Consider the following 20932-nt stretch of genomic DNA (forward strand, 5'->3'; position numbering starts at 1 on the left):
CTGTTGTTTTTATTTGATTTATGATAAGGGTTGATTCTGTGTGGTGTATGAGTAAGCGTGGCAAATAATTTGTATTTGGTAGTGATTCGATCCAAAAGTAAATATGATTATTGTTCTCTATGCATGTTAAGTGCTAATCAAATTGCCATCAGTTATTCACTTACATTGATTGTTTAGCTTCATGTGTGTTATGCACTTAATGTTGATTGAACCTTGGCTCAAAGTTTGAATACTCAGCAGAACTGAAATTGAACTGTTGCGGTTCTTAAGAGTTAGTTTGGTTGTTGAACAAATAACACCAGATTATACTAGGAATAACATGGAAATTATTAAATTGAGACTTCTTAGGGTTCAATAATTTGGGAATGGAAAGGATGATTTGGCTCAACGGATAGGAGTAAGATAGAAATAGGCCAATGTGTCCATATCACAGAAATAGAACAGTTGTTGTTCCCTTCAGTTTATGCCTGAGCATATATATCTTAGGATACTCATTTTTTAAAATGTTTTCCACAAATTTATGGTGTCGGCTGCATCATTCAGATCATCGAAATTTCATACTAAATACTGCAGCCTGGGGATTTTAACAGAATTCTAAGTTTCTGTGGGATATTATCACTGCATTACTGGCTTTTTGTATTCTTCGCGGTAAAAGAATATGTTTAGCTATCTTGAACTCTGGCTTGGGTTTGGATCTGCTGACTGCATACATACCCAACCAGCCAAAAATTTGATCTTGTTTGGCCTTGGTAGGTAGAGGCTCATAGGCCTTAGGAGTAGGAAGTGTTGCCGCAAGCCAAATTTCTGCAGGTGGTGAAGCTGTGAGAGGGAAAGGAAAGGACAATTCCATTCCTCTTCTTTTCTGGTAAATTTATTAAAAACATTGCTTTTTCCCTGTACATGAAACATATGCAGACAATGATAAGAATCGATTGCAAATTGCTGATGTTGTTTGGCTTGCTGCAATTTTATCATGTTACTTTGTAGAATTTTGATGTTAAATATTATCAAATAACCTTGTTCTCTCCAAGAAACTTGTTACACTCTTGTTCCGTGGGGGTTAATGGAAGATAATCATAGAAATGCATTTAGTAAAAAAGTGTGAACACAAAGGACGCTCATAGAGGAGTCGTCGCCACATTGTTAGATGCAGTATGGATATCCTTGTTTCGCCATTAATTTTAAGTGCTTAAATTTAGTCCCTATTTTTTTTTTCCTTTGTCTTTTCCTCATTTAAAAAGCAAGCCCCGGTTTTCTTTTATACAAAAAAAAAAAAATACAAAGTTTCACCTACTAAGGTGAGTGAAATGTGTAAGGATCCGTATTCTTTTTCTTTGAAATAAGTTCAAAGATGATAATTAAATTACAGTATTGTTTATTAAGTGATTTGATTACATGTTTAAAGTATGAACGAGAATTATATGGAGGGTTATAGATTCTAAGAGCAAGGGAAATTACTTTTATAGGTAGCATTCCCAAACTTTTTCAAAATATCTAAAATAACCTTTGATTTTTCACCACCACCTCTCACATAAGTACCGAATTTCGAGGGTTTAGGTAATGTCAGATTTCGAAATTCGGTTAAAAAATTACTAAATTTCGGAATCTAGTTAATAAAATTAACAGATATCAAAATATGGTAACATATTTAACAAATTTCCATATATATATATATATATATATATATATATATATATATGTTTCCATTTTTTTAATTTTACTTTTTAAATAATGTATTAAGAAAAAAAATGAAAACCAAATAAAAATAAAAATAATAACATTAAAAAATAAAAAACCCAAAGAATAACAAACAAAAATAAAAGTTTAAAATTAACATTAATAAAAAAAAGATTAAAGAAAAGTTAAAAGAATATATATATATATATATATCGAAAAATTTGGTAGTTTCCTAAACATGTTTTTTTAAATCTGTTTCAGGGGTGCAGGTTGGTGAGTTGAGTAAAAATCAAAAGGTTATTTTAAAAAATTTGAAGATATTAAATAATTTTTTTAAATTATTTTAAGTTCCCAAAACCAAAAAAACTAAAAAAATGTTACCAATAATTTTGTTATGATTTTAAACTTCCCCATTACTTTGATATGTTTAAATATTTATTTGATCTGCTAGCCGTTTCTGTCTAATTATTTTGTGATAATTAAATTTTGACTTTTGTAAAATATATTATTTTTATTAAAAAAAAAACTAACCGTTACGGTATATTATTAACAAAATTATTACAATAAATTAAACTTATGGTACACTATTTTATCTTAAATATTAAAAAATTTAACTTTTTCTATACAACACATTAGCCTTGCTTAAAAGTTAAAAATAATCATATACGCCAAATATACATGAATTCAATTAATGTTAATAGATACATGAAAACAAATTCTATCGTAATCAATGCAAACACGGGTTTTGGAAAAATTGCACCAAAACTTCCAATTTCGAAAATCAAATTCAACTTTGTTTGTTTTCTCAGTGAACGTGACGATTTTATTTAAACACATTTATACAGAAATCGCTCAAAATATGATTATTAATTTATAAAAAATGGAAATCGTTTACACTACTTATGTCGGTGTTGTTACTTTTTTAAATGCGGCCGTTATGGTAATTTGCATACAAAAGTACACCTTTTTGTTAATTTTTTTTATATTATCTTAAATTAAGAGTATTAAACATTTTTATGTGAAAGAAAAATATGTAATAAATAAAAATATTAAAAAATAATAAAAATATTTCAATGTGAAGCATAAAATTTTTTATATGACATACATCATTTTAACATAATTACATAAATGTTATGATAAGATAAAAAATATATTGAAGATTTCATGACAAACCAACTGATTAGAAGAAATCTATAATAATATATAAAGGGGATTCTTCTTTTTGTGTCCACTTTTCATTTTCCAATTTTACACTTAATTAATATTTTAAAAATTAATTATTTTATAATTAGTTTATTTTTAACCTTTTTTTTAATTTTTTTTATTTTGACCGTTATTCTAAAAATCTTTTTTTAACCGTTATTTTATTTAACAACTATTTTAAAATTTATTATATATGTTTTAAAAATAAATATTATTAATGTTATAAAAATTAAAAAATGTGGATACACAGGCGCGACAGCGCCTGTGTGTTCGCTAGTAAAAAATAGAAAGTATATATATATATGATTACTTAATTAACTGTGAATATTTTAATAATTTAAACGGGGACTGATATATGACGGGTACGGGTATTATGACAGGATATGTACATCCCCATACCCATCCCCATACTCAATTGAAAAAGTCGAAGATTTTTTATACCCATACCCAGTCAATGTGGAGATTTCCCGTCAAAACAGATGAGTTCGAGCAATACTCATAGGGCGAGTTTATTTGTCATCTCTACTCGAGTCACAAGCTATTATAATATTTCGTAAAATCAATTAACTGCACTATATTTGATATCGATTTTATTTATTATACTTAAAACTGCAATTATGATTACATCATTTAAATTTACTACTTACTACTTCATTATTTTAATAACAACATTTACAACAATATAACGTAATTTTTATAATATTTCATTACATAATATTTTACTATTTAATATATAAAATAAAAAAATACAATCCGTACATACATACGGTCGATCTCCTAGTTTGCATAAAAAAGTACACCTTTTGTTAAAGGAATTGACTGTATTTCGAAAGTCTCTAACATTTCATTTCGTTGCAAGTCCAACAAATATATGACAAGTATATGTAATATATTTTAAAAGAAAATATTGTATACAGATCATCAATATTTGTATTTTAAAATACTGAAAATTTAAAATATCATACTTAATATAGATTTTGACTTAGTCTGTTAACATTAAATGCTCAATAAATATGAGGAGTTTAAATTAATTAACAATTAAATAATAGTGCACATGAATCTTCCCTGAGCAGTCACCACATGGGTCAATTTGCAATCTGATTGATATGCTCAAATTAATACAAACACTAATTAAACTAATAATTTCATAACCATATTGTGAACACGACACAGTTGAAAATGTGGGAAGTTTTACAGTTATTAATGTTTGGTTTTATGCACCAGGTATACATATTTTAATACGAGAGATTACGAGACTTGCGTACAAGTTGTCCACTTCTTCGGTTTCAAAATGCGTGTTCGTGTAAACATTGAATTTATACATTCTGGGCGGATTAATCTTCAAACGTGACTAGACTGCACGTAACATGTTTGAATAAAAAAAGGAGTATTCAGGTAGCATGTGACATCAGTCTGAAATTTCAATGGCTACTTTTGGTGTGTGAAGTCAAAGTTGAAGTACCAACAAACACGTGGAAGTATAATTTATTTCTCTCTTCTCATACTCTCTATCATATATCCTCTCATTTAAACGTGCAAGCGGTGCGATTCCATTCCTCAAATTCAAGAATTTCAAGAATTTCAAGAATTGCAGGTATAGTGTTTGTTTGAAGGATGGTGAGAATGTGGTTAGCAGTAGCAGTGGTGTTGCTGTTCGTAGGAGGGTTTGTGGAGGGAAAACCTCATCGGATTCTGGTGGATACAGATGTAGACACCGATGATTTCTTTGCTCTTCTCTACCTTCTCAAACTCAACACATCACAGTTTAAATTGGAGGTAATCCTTCGATGAAATCAATGCAACACTTCTCTTTCTTCTTCTGATTTTTTTCTTTCTTCATCACTCATTTTGGAGATCATTCATCTGTTACTTCCTCACCTAAACACCAAAATACTTCTTCTGTACCAAATTACTCAAGAGTTTTTTTATTACCAAAATGAAATCTTATTCATGATTTTTTTTTCATTTAATTTTAAATAAAAGAGGCATGCCTTCCCAGTTTTTGGTCAACAACAGTCGTATGCGTGCTCGAATTTCTCCCCTGCAATTTGGAATTTTTTAACAAGGATTCAGATTTTTGGATATTTAATTTTTTTTAGCTTGTCTTATTTGTCAATCTCTTTCCAAGGGTTCACATTACTCCTTTGTTTAGTTAGGTAATAGTTTGAAGAAAAAGTGTACGATAAAAATGAGGTTTTTTATTCAATGAAAAAGATAATGAATTTGACTAGGAAAAATTAATGAATGTTAGTACGTTATTTTTTGTTTTTAGTGGTGTGAACGATATCACACTAGGAATAATTATCACATGTCATCTCAAATTAATTTCCACGCATCATCGTACATCGTAAACCACTCCTAATAAAGAGAACCCATACCCCCATGATCACTCAAATTAATTGACTTTGGTAAACCTATTAGATATTTTAAATAGAAGTGTCTTTCTTTTGTGAACCTAGTTCATGAAAAGTAAAAACTCGTATTTATTGCTAGAAAATTTTAAAGAAGTGATGTTTACTCAAATATAAAAGTTATAAATTGAAAAGTAAAAGAAAGAAAGGTTATATTATACCCACTTGAAGGAAGTATGAAGGTAAAATATGGTTTGGAAATAATTTCGTAGTTTGTTTATGAACTAGTTATGAAGGTATTTTTTGTGTGTGTGGTGGAAACAATTTTAGGGCATCACCATCAGTGCAAATGCTTGGACCAATGCTGGACATGCTGTTAATCAAATTTACGATCTGCTTTACATGATGGGTCGAGATGATGTTGCAGTTGGAGTCGGCGGCGAAGGCGGAATACTCTCAAATGGTACCATACTCCCCAACGTTGGTGGATATCTTCCAATCATAGAACAGGTTTCTTACCTTGTATCTATCTTTTTGAAAACCTTACTTTTTCCTAAATAAGAGGAATATTGTTGACAAGGATAACATACATAAGTCAGAATCTGCTCAAGTGTCACATGATAAATTATTATTAATAAATTAAAAGAAAATGATATTTTAACCCACTTTTTTTGACCTACTTTTAACCCACCACTTCAATCACCATTAGATCATCTTTTTTTATTCTTTTTGGTGATGTGATGTATGATCTAATGGTGATTGAAGTGGTGGGTTAAAAGTGGATCAAAAAAAGTAGGTTAAAGTATCATTGTCCTAAATTAAATTACAAAATAACGATATAATGATTCAATTCTTTTTAATGCATTATAAATACAACATTTTAATTATTTTTAGATTATCACGCTAAAATATATTTTTTTTCACGTATTTATAATACACAACTCCAATCATCTTTATATCATTAAATTAAATTAAAAAAATATAAATAAAAAAATATAATTGAAGGATAATCAGAATGATGAATTAAAAATAGATAAAATATCATTTTCCTGAATTATATTATATGGAAAGGAAAAAAACATTTAAGGATTATTGTTGTCTTGAAGCAGGGAATGACAACAGTAGGAGATTGCAGGTACAGGCAAGCCATTCCTGTTGGTGCTGGAGGGCGTTTGGACATTGATGCCAATTATGGTATCAGGAAAGCTTTCCTACCACAGGTGTGTAAAATTGAAATTCTACTAATTTAATGATTATTATGTTTAGAGATTAGGTTAATAATTTTGTATGATGAAATTAGGGGAGTAGGAAATACAGTCCAATGCAACAAGCAAGTGCACAGGAAGTGTTGATTGAAAAAGTATCTTCAGGTCCGATAACAGTGATTGTGATTGGAGCACACACAAACATTGGAATCTTCGTAATGAATAAGCCAGAGCTGAAGAAGAACGTGGAGCGTATATATATAATGGGTGGAGGTGTAAGGTCAAGCAACCCAACAGGTTGTTGTCCCAAGAATGCTTCATCTTCTTGCGTGCCTCGCCAGTGTGGTGACCGTGGCAACATTTTCACGGACTATAATACTAACCCTTTTGCAGAATTCAATATATTCGGAGATCCTTTTGCAGCATACCAGGTCAGATATACATTTCTATATTCATAAAACCACTTCTTCATTCTAACTAATTCGTATTATAATAACACAAACATTTTATTTTATACTAATTAATGAATTGCTCAAACTTGGCAATATATAAATATACAAACATTATGCGACCTTTTCTTTTAACTCTTTGTGCTCATTTCTTTTTTATAAAAATTACTTTTCCTTTTATAAATTTGTGATATTGAAAATCCTAATCTATAAAGGATTCCCTTTCTGTGTCCATATTTTAAAATGTCAATTTTATCCTTTAAATATAATAATTTATTAAATTTTTAAAAATTGACTGTTATTTTTACAAGCTTTTTATAAAATTGGCTATCTATGTTTCTTCTCTTCTTTTTATTTATTTATCAATGATTATTTTTTTATCTGTTCTGATATATTTCACTTTATTTTTAATAAATATAATTTTAATTTATATATTAACTTAATAACATTACAATATTATCACTTACTAATGTAATATCACGCATATTTAAAAAATACATACACAAAGGCACGATAGTGCCTATGTTTATGCTAATTTAATGTAAAGATTATTTACTAATATTATGTAAGTAATAATACTGCTAATTATAAAATAATAAAATTTGACAATTACCAATGGGAAAGAGGTATTGCTTTCATATTTCAAGAAAAAAATAACATTAGTAATGGTGATTATTGATATAGAGTTTATTTAAGTTTTAAATGTTCTATAAATTTATTTGCAAATAAGTTTTTATTATATATATATATATATTCATTTTGTTTTTAAAGTATCTCATTATTTAATTTTGCTATCAATGAAATGACATAATCATTACTTTCATCTTCTCATCTCTAATTTTGTAATCAATTTGTCTCTTTTCATTTCAATTTTTTTTTTCAACTCTAAGAGGAAAGAGTGAGCTAAATGACAAGTTAAAAGTGATTGGGATATGACATGACAACGGAGACTAACTAGTTTTCCGTTGTAAAAAGGTTTACAGAGCGGACATTTAAATTTATCAATCTACATTGTTGAAAATAATTTAAATGTGAGTCAAAGTTTCACATTAAGGAAAAAAAACAAAGTTAAACACTGTATAAGATAAAATACTTATAATCTCGTTGTCTTAAGGTGTTGAGTTAAAAATGGTGTCAAATAACTTTTATGTATAAGACCAATATCATGTATATAGAACTACAATCTCTCAATCAATACAACCACATATGGTAAAATATATAAACCCAAACTACATAACCCTCCTCGCCCATCAATACTTTTTAATATTTTATTGTTGCATAGTATAGGCCCTAAATATTTTCATTTACTATTTTATTAATATCATATAATTACAAAATACAAATCTAAATTTTATTTCATGTTCTTCTTCGATATATATATTTTTTCTTCATAATATGCTTCATTATTTACTTTGTTTTTATAATATACTAATTTTTTTAAAGAACTTGTTTTTCATAATTTAGTACATCTCTTAGGAATTTATAGTGTCTTAAAAAGTAAAAATTAAAAAATTATTATTTCAACATTTTCTATAAAGAAGTTAGAAGTGGTATCTTTTTTGGGGAGCATTATGTCATTATGTAACCTTTACTTAGTTGACTGAAGTCGTATAAAAAAATGTGTTGATGACCAGATGTATCTGGATATTTAGGTGATTCATTCTGGAATTCCTGTCACTCTTGTTCCTGTGGATGCAACAAACACAATCCCCATCACTAAAGATTTCTTTGATGAATTTGAAAAGAGCCAAGACACATACGAGGCACAGTACTGTTTCAAATCCTTGAAAATGGCTCGTGATACTTGGTTTGACGACCAATTCTTTTCGGTAATTTCTTGATGAAGCCATGCATGCCTATTGTCTTCAGTTGCTAACAATTGAACCCACTTTGTTTGACGAATATTGCAAAGTAAAGTAACTACTCTTCATACTAATACCAATTAATTGTTGGCAGAGTTATTTCATGTGGGACTCTTTCGCAGCTGGTATAGCAGTTTCAACCATGAGTAAACCCAATAACCATAATGGAGAAAATGAATTTGCTGAAATGGAGTATATGAACATAACTGTAATAACTTCAAACAAACCTTATGGAGTATCTGATGGCTCTAACCCCTTCTTTGATGGCCGAAGAGTTCCTAAGTTCAATCTAGAGAAAGGTGGGGTGCATAGTGGTCATGTTCAACAAGGACTTAGAGATCCACTTTGCTTCGTGAAAAATGGGAAAGGTAGATGTCAGGTAATTGTTACTTTCCCTTTTGGATTGCAACTTCAATTTGTTACATCCACTTTCACACGTACATATAGTAAATGTTAATGTCTTATGTATTGAAAACATGTTCTATACACAGGATGGTTACACAAAAGAGGTTAGTGGTCCAGACTCAGTGAGGGTACTTGTTGCCACAAAAGCAAAGCCTAACAAGGATGTTAGGAGCAAACTTGACAGAGAATATTTCATAAGCTTCTTGAATGTATGGTAAATTTTTTACTATATTGTTCAAACTTCTTTCAAGATTTATGAATCAGACTGTTCTTATCATGGCGTGTAAGGAAACTGAATATCAATTATTTGTGCTCTGACTATATGAACGGATTCTAAAAGTGGCAAGTGTATATGAATCTGATTTTTTGTATTGTGTCGAATGAAAGGTTCTGAAGGATCTACAAAATTCAGGGAGGTTCAACTTCACCACACAGTTTCCTTATCACAAAGAAGTAACTTACAAGCCAAATTTTCAGAATAAAACACTGGGGAAACCTGTTGTGTTTGACATGGACATGAGTGCAGGAGATTTTCTTGCTCTAATTTACCTCCTAAAAGTGCCTGTTCAAGTAATCGACCTTAAGGTATCCTTATTTTTTCATTTTTTGTTGTTTCTTGATTTACACTTAAGTTCTTAAGAAGTTCAATATTATGATGAAATATTTACGCAATTGCACTCAGGGAATCATTGTGAGCCCAACAGGATGGACTAATGCAGCAACAATAGATTCCGTCTATGACTTACTTCACATGATGGGTCGTGACGATATCCCAGTTGGTCTTGGAGATGTTTTTGCAATGAATCAATCGGATCCAGTATTCGGAGCTGTTGGAGAATGCAAGTATATAAAAGCCATTCCCCATGGAAGTGGGGGATTACTGGACTCTGACACTCTTTATGGTCTTGCTCGCGATCTACCACGCAGCCCACGAAGGTGTTTTTCTGTTACCTTTATGGCTTTGAATGTATTGCGTATCAACATTATAATGCATCAAAATTCTTGCGTAACCATTGTTAAGTGTTTATGCATTTTGTACCTTTGATAACTCGTAACAAGGTTATATACTGGCTTGTTCGCACTTAAATATTTCCAGTGTTTGTTATCAGCAACTGGCTAACGCACGAACCATTTCAGGTATACAGCAGAGAACTCTGTGAAGTTTGGAGCTCCTAGGGACACAGATCACCCTGAACTCAGACAACCACTGGCCATGGAAGTTTGGGAGTCTATATTACAAAAAACTAAACCGGAGTCTAAGATTACAGTATTGACTAATGGACCCTTGACTAATCTGGCAAAGGTTGTATCGCTGAAAAACATAAGCTCAAGAATTCAGGTGAGTTATGGTATGTATCTGTTACCATCTATTTGAAATAGTTGCGTATATCAGCAAGAAGAATTAGCTGCTATGAAAGTGGCTCGAGAGTAACTCCAGAAAAAAAATTGTAGTCATTTTGGTAAAATTAGCCAAAAGGAAACATTTGATTCTGCATTTAACATTTTTCCCACGAATGATTAAAATATGCGTATTGGACTGATAGCAGCGGAGCAAGGAATAACAATTTCAAAACGTTGCAGGATGTATATGTAGTTGGGGGACACATTAGCAGCACTGTCAATGGCAAGGGAAATATCTTTTCAGTTCCTTCCAACCAATATGCTGAGTTCAATATGTTCTTGGATCCTTTAGCAGCCAAGACAGTGTTTGAATCAGAAGTTAACATCACACTCATTCCACTCAATACCCAGCGCAGAGCAAGTTCATTTTCAGCCATTATAGGCGAATTGCGTAGAACACCAAGAACACCAGAGGCTGTGTTTTCCGAACGTCTGCTGTCAAGCCTATACCGTTTAAAGCAATCTCATAGCATATATCAGCATATGGTACAAAATCCTGTCCACAGCCTTTTCCTTTCTAGCTTTTCACATCTTAACCTCATAAGTTATGCTTAAACTTCACAAAACGTGTGACACAAAAAGGAGAATAATCAACTTTAGAATCATTTTAACAGAATTCCTCTTAAGATGAATGGTGATTCCAATTTAGTTCCTATAGGAGTATATGTTTATTTTTATTTTCAGTGTAAGACCACTATGAAATAGGGAATTTGGATGTTTTGCTAATTTTGTTGTGTTAACTCGAAATGTAGATAGAAGAACTAAACCTAAAAATATGTCAGTAAAAGAATAAAAATATGGAGGATTTAGATACAAAGATTAAGACAAAAAGTTTGTGCTGCAGATGTAAGAACCAAATGATTGATTAAACGTTTAGAAATTGCATTAGACAAAAGTAGATTAGATAGGATTAGTTCTTGTTTCAACTATTTGAGTCCTTTGTGTTTGCAGGACACGTTCTTGGGAGAAATTCTAGGCGCAGTTGTCTTGGGTGATAGCTATTCAGGTCTTGACCCAAAATTTGAGGAGAAGCCCATTAAAATTTTGGCTGATGGCAATGAATCAAGTGATGGAAAAGTTGTGGTGGATGAAAAAGGTGGAAAATTAGTGAGAATTTTAAGCAGTGTAGATGCCAAAGCTTACCAAAGTTTGTATGCAAACAAGCTTGGTCTTAAGGAACAGTCAGCCAAGATAAATAGCTTTGAGGAACAGCGGAGAAGATGGAGTTCTCCTCACAATTAAAATTAGAGATCATCACTTCACTTTGTCTAGAAAGTGGAATTTATTTCTAATTCAATCTCATTAAACTAGATCAATGAGACAATGTATATCATATCTCTGGATAACGCAAAATCTTAGACAAATTTCAATCTACTTTTTACTTCTTAATTGCTACCGCGTTCAACTTTGAGCAATGAAGAAAAAAAAAGTGTCTTGGAGGATGCCGAATCTTGCTCCTTCAATTTCAGATTAATGAGAACTCACTAACTTGTGATTTCTGAGCATGTATACCAATTATGGAATATCTTGTAGTATAACTTCAGTAGTTGAAGCAACTGCACTATAAAATAGAGATCTAAGTACAGTCAGCAGAAAAGAATAAAACGGATTACAAAACCTTTATGCTTTTAGAAAATAGCTCTATAGTTATATTACTACCATAGGAGAGATTTGAGCTGTGAAGCATCATATCTTTTCAGGATTCCCCTTGTCTTGAATACCAATTTAAGAAAAATTTCAGCTGTCCCTCCCCACTTTCATCTTCCAAAATAAAGTAATTTTATATCTGCACGAAAGAATGTAACTTATGCTACATTTACCATGTAATGACAGTATTGACACTAATCTAGGATCTTGCCCCACCCAAATTCTCCAAACACTTTACCTGGTCTTAGTTGCATAAAATCAATCAAAGGAAATCTAACAAAAGACAATGTAACGAATAATAACTACAAAACCACTTACCACTCCAAAAAAACTCCACCTTACCTCACTTCCACCCTTAAACTGATTTAACTTCTCTATATCAATTTAAGGGATTTGATAAGGTTTATATTCTATTCCATTAAAAGAGAAAAGATATTTGTCACTTACCTTTTTAAATGTCTTGTTTTCTTCCATCAGATTATGTTAAATATAGATTTATAATCCGTTTTTTGATAGAAATAATTTTTGCTCTCTTAATATCAAAGTGGATTCAAAAATTGAAACATCTAATAAATATATCGATTGTACAATTTGATGCACAGAATTTGTCTCCCTAAGTGGACAAAAAAAAGTTAAAGAGAAGGTCTTATTGTGAACTAGATAGAAAGGAACATATATCTGTTTATGAAAATCCATACTGCACCAAATTAAAAAAACGCATAAGTTACAAATCAGAATGTTTTTCAGCTAGAGTTTTTGTAATCATTACCCTGATCAGTGTTTCGAGCTTATTCTTGACATGGCACTACTCTTGCTTCACCTGTTGCAGACAATTGAGGCTCCTGCAGCAATTGTAATATATAAAATTGTGACCAAAGCTAGAAATTAGGCCTTGTTGATGTTATTCAAACTTTTGAGCTACCCTTTAGGAGTCTAAAATTTAATACGTTGTCTGAAGATAAATAACTTAAGCGTCTATTTCATGTTCCTCACAAAAGTTGCAGAAAGCAATGCAACAATTCTCTACCCCGAGCCCCAATGCTGTGGCCAGACAGAAAATTTATCTCAGCCAAAGTTTATAATCGAAACCGAATTGACACCACCAATTTTTTTCTACTAAGACTAACATCTAAAATGCATAGTCTGTTAGTATGTTACTGGAATTCTTCATGAATCAACAAGAACACAGATGTTGCAAAACAAAAAATACAACTTAATTGCAAAAACAGGTGTCTTTTTGTTCAGATTATTAGGGTTGGGTCCATAGAAAAGTGATAATACCTTGAGCTGCTACCCACGAGCATCAACTTTTTTGAAGTTTAATACTTTTCTGTTGTCTGCACAAGAAGGTGAAATCGTGCACTTTTCCTAAGCCACTTAGGGGAGGGTTAGAAGGACCGTAAGACCAGGGGTAAAAGAGGCAGAAATTGTGGCTTGACACGTGGGTTCTGATGCATATAAAAAAGGGAGAAAAAGTTCAAGACGGAAAATAGCAAACACAAGATTGAATAGGTATGAGTGTTCTGGTCAGCAATATTAAAAGTTGATTAGGGGAGAGAACACCAGGGAGGGTATGATTCTGCTCCTTCTCTCTAATTCTTTCCTCTGCAGTCTTTGACGTTTCCTTTGTAGTTTTCTTCTGTGCATCTCCTCTCTGTAATTTTTGCTACAGTAGCCATCACTCCCACTGTAAGAAACTCTTGAGAAACAATGCATATCACAGAGCATATTGTTTATTTATTCAATTTCTTATTTCCCCTTGTTTTGAATCCACACCCATTACAGTTGCAAACTCACATAGCAAAGGTAAGGTCATTGAAAAGCCTCTCGGAATCTTCAAACAAAAGAGACACAACACAACTTCAAACAAAAAAGTTCCGGTTGCCCTTCTCTCACCATAGGTAAGAAAACAAGACCCACAAAAAATAAGGATTTGTTGTGCAAGCGGTGCTATTCCTTTCCTCAAATTCAACTATCTTTTTGGTAATGGTACTATGCTTCTTCAAATTCAACAGTTGCAGGTATGGTGTTTGTTTAAAGGATGGTGAGAATGTTGGTAGCAGTAGCAGTGGTGTTGTTGATTGTAGGAGGCTGTGTGGAGGGAAAGCCTCATCGGATTCTGGTGGATACAGATGTTGGCACTGATGATTTATTTGCTCTTCTCTATCTTATCAAACTCAACACATCACAGTTTAAATTGGAGGTAAGTCTTCTATCAAAATAATAAAACACATCTCTTTCTTCTTCCGAATTCTTTCTTCTTTGTCAATCATTCATTCATTCATTTCTTCCCAACCAAAATATTGAAGAGTCTTTTATTACCAAAATAAAAGCTTATTGATGAGTTATTTTTTTTTAATTTAATTTTAAATAGAACAGGCATGCCTTCCCAGTTGTCGATAGTCTTAATCCTAGGAGTGGCCTGCGAGAACTTTTACCAATTCTTACAAAAGGATTAAGATTTTTGGATATTTAAATATATATCTTTTTCACGTCACATTATGCATTTTTTTTTTTTGCTTTTCTTATTTGTCTGTATCTTTCAAATGGTTTACTTTACTCCTTTTTTTGGCAGGGAGTGTAAAATATGAATCATTGATTTTATATAATTTGAATAAAAAGTGAATGGAGAAAAGTATTTTGATTTAATTGAAACATAATGAATTAGAATAGGAAATTATCTGTCTGCATGAGATTGATTTTATTGAATTAATACTTAGAAAATGTTTTTTTTTTCAGTTTAATGTAAAATTGCTTTCAAATGTGTTTTCTTTTAGTTTTATAAGATTTGTTATAAAAAATAGTTGGGAAAAAAATTATTTCTTAAATATATTAATATTTTAAAATATTATTTAATAATTCTAATAATCTATAACAATATATAAATATAAAAGATTCTTCATTTTTTTCCATATTTCAAAATTTCAATTTTATTCTTTAAAATATAATTATTTATTAAATTTTAAAAAAATATTATTATTTTTATTAATTGTTTATAAAATCGTCTATTTCTACTTTTTTTTTTCTTATTTATTAACTGTTATTTTTTCATCTTTTTTTCTGATATATTTCACTTTATTTTTAATAAATATAATTTTATTTTATATATTAACTTAATAACATTACAATATCATTTACTAATATAATACCATACATATTTAAAAAATCATGTGTTACAGTGTGTTTACACTAATATTTATAAAATAAATAAATAAAACTAACAAATATAATTATTTAAAAAATAAATAAATATTGAAAATGAGGGTAAATTATTCCACAAATTCACTATTTTCTTCCCACCTTATTGTGCGTGTTCTCTTTCAAAATTTCCTATAAATCACCACAGATCAAATACACACACAACCCTCACAAATAATATGAAATCAATTCCCAGAAAGCCTCCTGTACTGTAAACTTCTTGTACCAAACAAATGATACATTTCTTGAATTCCTTTCCAAATAAAGTAGTATTTTGTTAAGTACTACTTTATTGATCACTGAAATTAATCAACATTCTGGTGATTTATACTCAAGTATAAAAGTAATAAACTAAAAAGTAAAAGAAAGAAAGATTATATTATATCCTCTTGAAGGAAGTATTTGGGTAAAACATGGTTTGAAAATAATTTCCTAATTTGTTTATGAACTAGTTATGAAGGTATTTTTAGTGTGTGGTGGTAACATTTTCAGGCCATAACCATAAATGCAAATGCTTGGACCAGTGGTGGACATGGTGTTAATCAAATTTATGATTTGCTATACATGATGGATCGAGACGATGTTGCAGTTGGAGTTGGCGGTGAGGGTGGAATACTCCAAAATGGTACCATACTCCCTAATGTTGGTGGATATCTTCCGATCATAGAACAGGTTTCTTACCTTATATCATTTATTTACCTTTTGCAACCCTTAAGTTTCCTTAAATACCAGGGATACTGTTGAAAAGGACAACATAGTTAAGTCAGAACTTGCTCAACTGTCACATTTATAAGTAAGGTGACAAATTATATAAAAAGGAAAAATGTGTTTGTAAATGTAATGGCTAGACTTCATCTCGGTTGATACAGTAAAATTATATTTGCAGTATTATCTACATGGAGTTGAGAGTTTCATGATAGTTTTGTTCTGATTTTTAAATAAAATGAGATTATTATGTGTAGTTAGAAAAACTTTTGTATTATTTAAAATGGTCCAAATTATATTATATGGAAAAAATGAATTTATGTGCATGTGTTTTAAGGATTTATTATTCTCTTGAATCAGGGAATGACAACAGTAGGAGATTGCAGGTACAGGCAAGCCATTCCTATTGGTGTTGGAGGGCGTTTGGACATTGATGCCAATTATGGTCTCAGGAAAGCTTTCCTACCACAGGTGTGTAAAATTCAAATTATACTTATTTAATGATTAATTATGTTTAGAGCATGATTAATTGTGAGTTTAGAGATTTGGTTGATAATTGTATAATGAAATTAGGGAAGTAGGAAATACAGTCCAATGCAACAAGCAAGTGCACAGGAAGTGTTGATTGAAAAAATATCTTCTGGTCCGATAACACTGCTTGTGATTGGAGCACACACAAACATTGGAATCTTCCTAATGAATAACCCGCACCTGAAAAAGAACGTGGAGCGTATATATATAATGGGTGGGGGTGTAAGGTCAAGCAACCCAACAGGTTGTTGCCCTAAGAATGCTTCATCTTCCTGCGTGGCTGGCCAGTGTGGTGACTGTGGCAACATGTACACAGACTACAATACTAACCCTTTTGCAGAATTCAATATATTCGGAGACCCTTTTGCAGCATACCAGGTCAGATACACATTTTCTTATGCATAAAACCACACTTTTATCTTCTCATCTCAAAACTCAAAATTATTTCAACATTTTTTATTGATGTTAGAATCTTTTGAGGAGGAGCCATTATATAATCTTTATTTAGTTGATTGAAGTCATATAAAAAAATAGGTTGGTGACCAGATAATATCTGGATCTTTAGGTGATTCACTCTGGAATTCCTGTCTCTCTTGTTCCTCTGGATGCAACAAACACAATCCCCATCACTAAAGAATTCTTTGATGAATTTGAAAAGAGCCAAGACACATACGAGGCACAGTACTGTTTCAAATCCTTGAAAATGGCTCGTGATACTTGGTTTGACGACCAATTCTATTCGGTAATTTCTTAATGAAGCCATGCATGCCTATTATTTGAAGTTGTCAACAACTGAACCCACTTTGTTTGGTGAATATTGCAAAATTACTACTCTTCATTCTAATACGAATTCGTTGTTGGCAGAATTATTTTATGTGGGACTCTTTTGCCGCTGGTATAGCCGGCTCAATCATGAGTAAACCCAATAACCATAATGGAGAAAATGAATTTGCTGAAATGGAGTATATGAACATAACTGTAATAACTTCAAACAAACCTTATGGGGTATCCGATGGCTCTAACCCTTTTTTTGATGGCCGAAGAGTTCCTAAGTTCAATCTAGAGAAAGGTGGGGTGCATAGTGGTCATGTTCAACAAGGACTTAGAGATCCACTTTGCTTTGTGAAAAATGGGAAAGGTAGATGTCAGGTAATTGTTACTTTCCCTTTTAGATTGCAACTTCAATTTGTTACGTCCACTTTCACACGTACATATAGTAAATGTTAATGTGTTATGTACTGAAACATGTTCTATACACAGGATGGTTACACTAAAGAGGTAAGTGGTCCAGACTCAGTGAGGGTACTTGTTGCCACAAAAGCAAAGCCTAACAAAGATGTTAGGAGCAAACTTGACAGAGAATATTTCACAAGCTTCTTGAATGTATGGTTGATTTCTTACTATATTGTTCAAACATCTTTCAAAATTTATGAATCACACTGTTCTATCATGGCGTGTAAGGAAAACTGAATAATAGTTATTTCTGCTCTGGCTATATGAACGGATTCTGAAAATGGAAAGTGTATCTGAATCTGAATTTTTGTATTGTGTCGAATGAAAGGTTCTGAAGGATCCACAAAATTCAGGGAGGTTCAACTTCACCACACAGTTTCCTTATTACAAAGAAATAACTTACAAACCAAATTTTCAAAATAAAACACTGGGGAAACCTGTTGTGTTTGACATGGACATGAGTGCAGGAGATTTTCTTGCTTTATTTTACCTCCTAAAAGTGCCTGTTCAAGTAATCGACCTTAAGGTATTCTTATTTTTTCATTCTTAATTGTATATTGGATTTACACTTAAATTCTTAAGAAGTTGAATATTATGTTGAAATATATACGCAATTGCACTCAGGCAATCATTGTGAGTCCTACTGGATGGACTAATGCAGCAACTATAGATTCCATCTATGACTTACTGCACATGATGGGTCGTGACGATATCCCAGTTGGTCGTGGAGATGTTTTTGCAATGAATCAAGCAGATCCAATATTTGCAGCTGTTGGAGAATGCAAGTATATAAAAGCCATTCCCCATGGAAGTGGGGGGTTACTGGACTCTGACACTCTTTATGGTTTTGCTCGTGATCTGCCACGCAGCCCACGAAGGTGATTTTCAGTTACTTTTATGGCTTTGAATGTATTGTTTATCAGCATTAGAATGCATCAGAAGTTAGTGAAATCATGTAGGCCAAGTGGAATGGAAGCTGCTATTGGAAGTAGAGAAATAATGAGATATGTGTCATGCAGAAATGAACCGTGTTATTTGGGACACACTACGATGAAGAATTATTTTGCTTGAATAGAGTATTATTATAATTTTTCATTCAATTGTTGCGTAACCTTTGTTAAGTGTGTCATGCATTTTGTAACTTGGATACCTTGTAACAAGGTTATATATTAGTTTCCTCGCACTTAAATATTTCCAGTGTTTGTTTCCAGCAACTGGCTAACACACTAACCATTTCAGGTATACAGCAGAGAATTCTGTGAAGTTTGGAGCTCCCCGGGATACAGATCACCCTGAACTCAGACAACCACTGGCCTTGGATGTTTGGGAGTCTATATTACAAAAAACTAAACCAGGGTCTAAGATTACAGTGCTGACTAATGGACCCTTGACTAATCTGGCAAAGGTTGTATTGATGAAAAACATAAGCTCAAGAATTCAGGTGAATTACAGTATGTATTAGTTATCATCTATTTGAAATAGTTGTATATATCAGCAAGAACAATTACCTACTGTGGAAGTGCCTTGAGAGTACCCCCTAGAAAAAAAGTTCTAGTCATTTTGGTAATATTAGCCAAAAGGAAACATTTGATTCTGCATTTAACATTTTTCCTCGAATGATTAAGATATGTGTATTGTACTGATAGCATCATAACAAGGAATAACCATTCCAAAATGTCGCAGGATGTATATGTCGTTGGTGGACACATTAGCAGCACTGTCAATGACAAGGGAAATATATTTTCAGTTCCTTCCAACCAATATGCTGAATTCAACATGTTCTTGGATCCTTTAGCAGCCAAGACAGTGTTTGAATCAGAAGTTAACATCACACTCATTCCACTCAATACCCAGCGCAGAGCAAGTTCGTTTTCAGCCATTATAGACGAGTTGCGTAGGACACCAAGAACACCAGAGGCCGTGTTTTCCAAGCGTCTGCTGTCAAGGCTACACCATTTAAAGCAATCTCATACCATGTATCAGCATATGGTATAACTCCAGCTCACGGTTTTTTTCTTTCTAGCTTTTCGCATCTTAACCTCTCTAAATTTGTGATTAGAAAACGTTAAGAAATTGCATTAGAAAAAGATAGATTAGAGAAGATTAGTTCTTGTTTCCACTATTTAAGTCCTTTGTGTTTGCAGGGCACGTTCTTGGGAGAAATTCTAGGCGCAGTTGTCTTGGGTGATAGCTATTCAGGTCTTGATCCAAAATTTGAGGAGAAGCCCATTAAAGTCTTGGCTGATGGCAATGAATCAAGTGATGGAAAAGTTGTGGTGGATGAAAAAGATGGAAAATTAGTGAGAATTTTAACGACTGTGGATACCAAAGCTTACTATAATTTATATGCAAACAAGCTTGGCCAAGAGGAGCAGTCAGCTAAGATAGGGAGTTTTGAGGAACAACGGAGAAGATGGAGTCATCCTCAGTTAGAATTAGAGATCATTACATCACTGTTTACTAAGTGAAGCTTAAACATAACTTGATATAAATAATTTAGATGCGAGATTTATCATATCTTTACTTTAACGTGAAATCTTAAACACATTCCAATCTAGTTTTTAGATCAATTGCTTCTTGATTGCTATCGCGTTCAACTTTGAGTAATGAAGAAAAAAAAAAAGCTATCAAAGACTAATTTGTCTGTTATTGCTCTAACTTATCATAAAATATGAATTGCTAAAATGATTTAATTTTTCATTTGCTAAAATGTAACTTGGCCAAGTGTGTATTAGTAAACAGTTTTATAACCAAATACACTGCTATAAACCAAAAAGTATACAGTTCTGTCCAGTAACTTTAATACCTATTCATGCACTATTTTAATTTTTATCCTCAATATTCTAACAAAATTATTTATTCTTAATATAAATGATGTATTCCCACGTTAGGTTTGAGACACGGATAATACCATAGGATTTGATCTGACAAGTGAAGAAGCATCATATCTTTTCAGGATTCCCCTTATCTTGAACACCAATTTAAAAGAATTTTCAGCTGTCCCTCCCCAGTTTCATATTCCAAAATAAAGTGACTTTATATCTGCACAATCTTCAACCACTATA

General features: G+C 31.8%; 2 protein-coding genes and 1 long non-coding RNA gene across 7 annotated transcripts; 2 read left to right on the forward strand and 1 right to left on the reverse strand.

Moving 5' to 3' along the window:
• The first annotated feature begins 4390 nt into the window (after positions 1-4390).
• On the forward strand, positions 4391-11942 carry LOC114178742 (nucleoside hydrolase 3-like). Of its 2 annotated transcripts, XM_028064805.2 has the most exons (12): positions 4391-4656; positions 5562-5741; positions 6341-6451; positions 6532-6867; positions 8538-8714; positions 8842-9126; positions 9239-9361; positions 9540-9737; positions 9835-10088; positions 10290-10491; positions 10734-11039; positions 11505-11942. In XM_028064805.2, the coding sequence occupies exons 1-12, from the start codon at positions 4495-4497 to the stop codon at positions 11793-11795; spliced, it is 2625 nt and encodes an 874-aa protein (XP_027920606.1). In that variant the 5' UTR covers positions 4391-4494; the 3' UTR covers positions 11796-11942. The 2 variants fall into 2 exon arrangements, with proteins under 2 accessions (XP_027920606.1, XP_085527060.1); XM_085670934.1 differs by lacking the exons at positions 4391-4656; positions 5562-5741 and having other exon boundaries at positions 6540-6867.
• Positions 11943-12016: 74 nt separating this feature from the next.
• LOC114178743 (uncharacterized) lies at positions 12017-13622 on the reverse strand. Of its 3 annotated transcripts, none has more exons than XR_014993606.1 (4): positions 13482-13622; positions 12970-13042; positions 12213-12339; positions 12017-12109 (listed from the first exon to the last, which is right to left on the reverse strand). It is a non-coding gene; the product is annotated as an uncharacterized LOC114178743 (long non-coding RNA). The 3 variants fall into 3 exon arrangements; XR_014993604.1 differs by having other exon boundaries at positions 12017-12114; XR_014993605.1 differs by having other exon boundaries at positions 12017-12129.
• Positions 13501-20437, forward strand: LOC114178741 (nucleoside hydrolase 3-like). 2 transcript variants are annotated; one of them, XM_028064803.2, is made up of 14 exons: positions 13501-13771; positions 13986-14101; positions 14216-14403; positions 15891-16070; positions 16464-16574; positions 16677-17012; positions 17200-17376; positions 17499-17783; positions 17895-18017; positions 18196-18393; positions 18492-18745; positions 19107-19308; positions 19551-19856; positions 20012-20437. In XM_028064803.2, exons 3-14 carry the CDS (start codon positions 14242-14244, stop codon positions 20333-20335), a joined length of 2658 nt encoding a protein of 885 aa, XP_027920604.1. In that variant the 5' UTR covers positions 13501-13771; positions 13986-14101; positions 14216-14241; the 3' UTR covers positions 20336-20437. The 2 variants fall into 2 exon arrangements, with proteins under 2 accessions (XP_027920604.1, XP_027920603.1); XM_028064802.2 differs by having other exon boundaries at positions 13699-13889.
• Positions 20438-20932: the final 495 nt, after the last annotated feature.

Source organism: Vigna unguiculata, chromosome 3, assembly GCF_037176805.1.
Source record: "Vigna unguiculata cultivar grain cowpea cultivar isolate G323 ecotype 2 chromosome 3, ASM3717680v1, whole genome shotgun sequence".
NCBI lineage: Eukaryota > Viridiplantae > Streptophyta > Magnoliopsida > Fabales > Fabaceae > Vigna > Vigna unguiculata.